General features: G+C 36.4%; 1 protein-coding gene across 1 annotated transcript in view; it reads right to left on the bottom strand.

The window, feature by feature from the left end:
* Window positions 1-1,052: 1,052 nt before the first annotated feature.
* The window catches only part of LOC117416984 (vertebrate ancient opsin-like), a 41,031-nt gene continuing 36,083 nt past the window's right edge, over window positions 1,053-6,000 (bottom strand). Inside the window, exon 4 of the mRNA XM_034028520.3 lies at window positions 1,053-2,124. Within this exon, the coding sequence (XP_033884411.3) occupies window positions 1,870-2,124 (255 nt within the window). The 3' untranslated portion in view covers window positions 1,053-1,869. The remainder of the gene's footprint in view (window positions 2,125-6,000) is intronic.

Here is a 6,000-nt window from a genome sequence, read left to right as displayed (position 1 = left end):
AGTAACTCTATTAATATACTGTAGCCTGGTGTGATTACTGTCACTTAAAATAACAGAACAGACAGAGAAAAAAAAGAATGTTGGTGTGCAGCGAATCAGAACGAAGTAAAGTATGGAGAGGTGGGGCTTATCTTATTTACTTATCTTGCTCAAGGTGAAATCCTTCACATAACAAATGGGTCAGGAACCGCCATGTTGCGTCAAACACTGTCTAAACGAATAACCATTTTTCTCGTAGACTGCAAGATAAGTATATATTTAAGATGAATCCCCGCAATATGAAGACGACACTGTATTGTTTGTTTGTTTGTAATATCACTCTTCTGCCTTTGTGATTTGGGACGGGGAAAACTCATCATCCCTTCAGCGGTCGTTATGTTGTCACCGAGCACATATTGTAATTTAGATTGTATGCGCGCGCATCTGATAATCAAAGAAAACATCATGTAATCAAAGAAACTGCAAAATGATATCGCAAAAGTCTACCAGAAGCCATAATAGCACCAATTTTGTGAATCGAGATTTAATCTGCCCATTATTGAACAACATGTTTGAGTACAGAGAGCCCGACAAGAATGATTGCTCACTTCACCCGGTTTACACCTTTATTGGTCTTCAGAACCGCAACTAATTTGCTCATTATGTGTGACATCTACTGCATTTTAAGGTGATATATTATTCCTCAATGCTTGATTAGGGCAGCTTTCATATGCACCAATGAACATTAAACAGCCCCATAACAATTTATATAGATACAAAGGAGACATATATAACATATAAATTGCCTGTCCCATATCCTTTATAAATCATGGCACAGAGAATGAGGCCTTTGACTTGTGGCTTGATCATCTATTGCTGCACTGGTTGACAGAGCTGAGATGACAGGGATGCAGTTTTGATTGGGGATGACCGGAGGCATATTTAGCAGCAGTGAAAGTATGTTTCTGACAGGCTTTACACCAATACGGATACTCTGAAATATTTTTATTCTGCAAAGCTGAAATCAGCAGTACCTAGAAATCACAACACGAATACAGTGACCATTTCTGACATTAATTTATTTCAGTTATATAAAAGATCACCACATTGAACAAACATTCATGCTAGCATAATGCCATATAACTTTTTTGACCCTGTTTGGCCTCTTGGAGGTACTCCTGAAGCTCAAGGTGAACAAAGGATTTGGGCATCTCACAAAAGCTTAGGATTGCAAGTTACAACCGAGAGGCAACATTTACCACAGTAATTTAGCAGTTTTCTCATGCTTTTGCCATGGTTATACTATGCATTTACTACAGTTTTTGAAATTACTGTGTTTGTTAGAAAGTAGATGGACATTAAAGTATGGACATACTATATGGCCCACCTTTAAAATCCTTCCCTTTTTTACATTATTAAATACAGAAGGCAAACTGAAAGTTTGAAAGCCTTTGAATGGTTCAACATTTACATTTTATAGAGTGGTTATTTACAGGAGTATACTGTACACAGCGCAATGGATTAATCTGTAAAACAAACCTCATTAATGCCTTTCTATTTGCAGTATTTACATGCACTGAAAAAAATGTGCTTACTATTTTTTTGTAGTGCTTAGTATTTTCTTTTTCATCCTGGCAAGCTGCAGTACCAAATTGCTTTCATCTTGTAAAAATAAAATCCATCAACTTCTTCAACAAGATCTTGGTGCTGTTCAATTGAAATCTCATAGGAACAAGTTGTAATCAATTGCTACATCTTCAGACTGTGTATTGAACCGCAAAGTCCATTTGTAACACTGAATAGTCTGTTCAGACAATTGCTGTGTCTTTTGTCCCATTTTCAGACAGGGATATTGACAATCATATTGTTCAATATTCCTTCTACTGCATGTCAGCCGTTATAATGAGCAACAAGTGACACTACAGGCTTTGACCCCATGACAGACAATCCCTGTTCACCATTGCTATTTGTCCGGTTCTGAATAAAGGTAGATGGCTGACCCATAGAAGCCACTGCAATGCATATGTTGTTGGTCTCTACCTTTCTGCTTTTTCGACCCGGTTTGGTCGTCTTGGAGGTATTCCTGAAGCTTGAGGTGAACGAAGGATTTGGGCATCTCACAAAAGTTTGAAAGCATCTGTAGAACTAAAACATGAAAAATTCATGAATAGGATTGCAAGTTACAACTGAGAGGCAATCATCAAGTTTACCACACAACATTTACCACATTAATTTAGCAGTTTTCTCAATATTTTGCCATGGTTATACTATGCATTTACTAAAGTTTGCCATGGTTTTTCATGTTTTTAAAGATGCTTTCCCATAGCTCTCTGGGCTTACCATGCTTTCACGATGTTTTATTCAACTTTGCTATGTTTTATGAGCCTTTTTACAGTCCAGTTTTGAGCTCGCTGGTCACTGAAATATCAGACCCCTCAAAAAACAAACATGTAAGATGTTATGGTGACCTTTTCTTTTTTTTTTCCTTTGCTTCAGACATTTAAATATTTTTCTTAATATTCTATTGTATGTTAGATTATTTGATTTGATTATTTGTTTGAAAATAGGAAACAGAAATGGGCCTAAGGGTTTTTATGTCATTGTAAAATGGAAAAAAAAGATATAATATGTAATAGAAATAATTTTATGGGGGCACAGCAGTTTTTGCTATAATAGAAAATTGTCTGCAACAGAAAATCACTTCTTGGTCTGATGACACCAAGACTATTTTCTCTATATAGATCAGCTGTAGCATATGACTGTTTGCCCAATTTCTTTTTATCCTCCAATCATGCAACACGTTGGTAACCTCCTACAAATATATTAATGATAGATATTTCTAGGCGGCAGGCAGTGTATTATAATATTCATAATTCCATCCAGGGGATCTGATGCATAAATACAAATAAAAACAAGAACAAAACTCTAAAAAAAATTGTTATTTAGTCGATGGAGAAATATTGTTTTCTAATGTAATAGAGTGTAAATCACAAAAATGCATTTTTTTGCCATTTCTATTCCGTGATAATGTTTCATTAGTCAGGGTCTCCCATAAGACAAGCATCATAGACAATATCATATATGATGCTGTTTATTTACAGAGTGTGTTAAATATGATGGTCCTCATTTTGCATGTAGGGCTGCTGGTTATTGCTAGGGTCAACAAAAGCAACACGGGAGGTAGGGCTTTTCCTTGTCAAGCTCCTAAATTATGGAATGCTGGGACCGTTACAGTTTTCAAGTCAAGACTAAAAACACACTTTTATAAAATGGCTTTCTTATCATAGTGGGTTTTAATGTAACTTTAAAATTGCGGCTTTTGTATTGTGTATACTGTTATTTAAATATGTTATTTAAATGGTCTGATTGTTACAGTTATGTGTGTGATATGCTATACAAATATATTGTGGTTTGTTCTTTTTTTCTGCTATGTACTGTACAGTGCTTTGTAATACTTTTGTATAAAAAGCACAATATAAATGCAATAAATAAAATACATTCACACATCCACATGATCTCAGTTTTTTCCTCTTTGTTTAAAGACAACAAATGAAAGATACAGAGACAACCAATATTACCAATTATGCCCATGATACCTGTCTTATGGGACATTATGTATGCTGTATTATCCTCTTTTAAAATACAGCAACACCCTGTGCAGCCAGTCCCATCTACTGCCATACCTATAACATATTATCCTTGCAGACACAGAGATCACAAGAAGTGTCTGTTGCAACATGGAACTCCAAAGAGCCCAGATGGAAAACATCTTGGTCCCAAATACTGAGGGCTCCAGATACGCTTTTGCTTAACAGTGATCCAGTTAAATCCTGTATCCAAGCATGTGGCATGCATTTAATCAGCCTTACCAAACTCCCTCTGGTTAGTAAGCTGCATCTTTCAGATGGTATTTTATTTTTCAGCAGGCCTGAATGCTATTCATAAACTGCCCAATGATTGCATTCCAAATACCAATGTGATGGTTCTGAACAAGGAATACTATACTTAGATTCATTAACAAAACAAATATGACATTATTGAGTGGGAGTTGGCCTACAGTAGCTCAAACCAAATTACATAGTTTATTTATTCTGAAGATTTTACAAGTAAACTTGGCCACTAGACACAGTAGTAAAGGGAAGCACAACATCTGATTTAGTTTATTTATCCATTTATGAAACATCCACTGTGGTTAAAGTTTTTGGTAAGCAATCGCAAGGAATAACTTTACAATGATATTTCAATGACACTAGTATAAAGCTTTGACATGTTACAATGTAATTATGTTTCTTATAAATGCCTCATTACACACTATTAAAGTCAGTATTGTTTCAGCCTGTTATTGCTCTAGCCTGTTTTTTATTAGAAGGAAGACATCCAGGGGCTCCCGAGTGGCGCATCCAGTAAAGGCACTCTGCGTGGAGTGCAGGATGTGCCCTATAGCCTGGAGATCGCAGGTTTGAATTCAGGCTATGTCATTGCCGACCATGACTAGGGGGTCCCTAGGGGGCGGTGCACAATTGGCCAAGTGCTGCCCAGGTACGGAGGGCTTAAGTCGGCAGGGCAATCCACGGTTCACAAGCACCAGCGACCCCTGTGGCTGATAGGGCACCTGTGGGTCTGCAGTGGAGTCATTCAGATCTGTGTTGTTGTCCAGCACTATGGGTCTGTTGGCTTCGCTGTGAATCCACAATGCGAAAAATGACTGACTGGCAGGAACACGTTTTCGTTTTGTGTTTCAGCCTCCATTTCCCGAATCGCCAGGGGGTTGCAGAGGTGAACAGGGATAGAAAAAGAATAATTGGGCAATCCAAATTGGGGAGAAAACCAGGGTAAAAAAACATTGGTGACGACTAAATTATTAAAAAAAAAAGAAGGAAGACATTTATGTAGAAGAAAAAGAATTTCAATATAGGTATACCTATATTTTGTGAAATGTGCTTCATTATCACAAAGGAAAACATTTAGTTAATGAAGAGCATTTCCATCAGTAAAGGCTTGGAAGCGTGGCTTAGGTTAAAGCACTGGAGAGCGTTCTAGAAGAGTTTTTAGTAACATATTTGAACTATTTATGTATAAAACTGAACAGGAATCAAGTTCCACCTAGGGAATGTTATGGATGAATGAATTCACAACATTATAAAATGATAAAAACACTCTCCTTGATATTTCCACTACTGTTTTTTTCACTTATCCCCTTCTTAAGTCTCCTGTACAGTTGGAAACAGGTTTATCTTCATTATTGTCCTACGCTCTCTTTGGCCATGCTCATGATTGAAATAACCACAGTGCTCCTTGACGGTTCCCATTCAGTTTATATTACAAGTACAGTGTATGGAAAAGAAAATATGCTAACTGAGGTGAGATATTCCTTAGTTCAAGCTCTGCATCTACTTCGACCTGTTTCAAATGATGCTGCGTTGCTCTCATTGGAAATGAGCTGCTTTGACTTCCCTTAAGAAAACGTAGTGTACTTAGTATACTTTTGATGTGCTAGGTATACTTATAGTATGCTACATTTTTTCAAGGCCTGCAGTTGCTCAAGGATAACAAATGCAGCACAATAATGTAATAAGAGTCATCTTTTTTTTTTTTTTTTACTCGTTGTAACTTTTACCTGTATTTAGATTTGTTCTCCTCACTTATATTATGTAAAACAAAATCTATTGTATTAATCTGATTTTTTTGTCTTTAAAGTTATGAAAGATTATGAATAAAAAAAACAGAACAAAGCCATTTAAATGTTTAAAAGCATTATTTCTATTGATGAGTTGCCATCTGACTTCGCCTGACGTTATGTCATCTGTGTGTCTGTAGCGATTGCTTCTTAATCCTCACACTGAATGAAAAAAGTAGGTTAGTTTAAGTGCGATAAAGTTAATCTACATTCTTTATAACAGATGTGTAACAATCCGAGTGTGTTTTCCTGTCACAAAGAACAGTAAATAGCTTTGGAAAATAAAAGGTGCATTGTTTTCACTGTTGTGACATTATACCATGGCCTGACCCATGGACAAATCT

This window comes from Acipenser ruthenus, chromosome 12, assembly GCF_902713425.1.
Source record: "Acipenser ruthenus chromosome 12, fAciRut3.2 maternal haplotype, whole genome shotgun sequence".
NCBI lineage: Eukaryota > Metazoa > Chordata > Actinopteri > Acipenseriformes > Acipenseridae > Acipenser > Acipenser ruthenus.
This window is presented reverse-complemented; position numbering and strand designations above follow the sequence as displayed.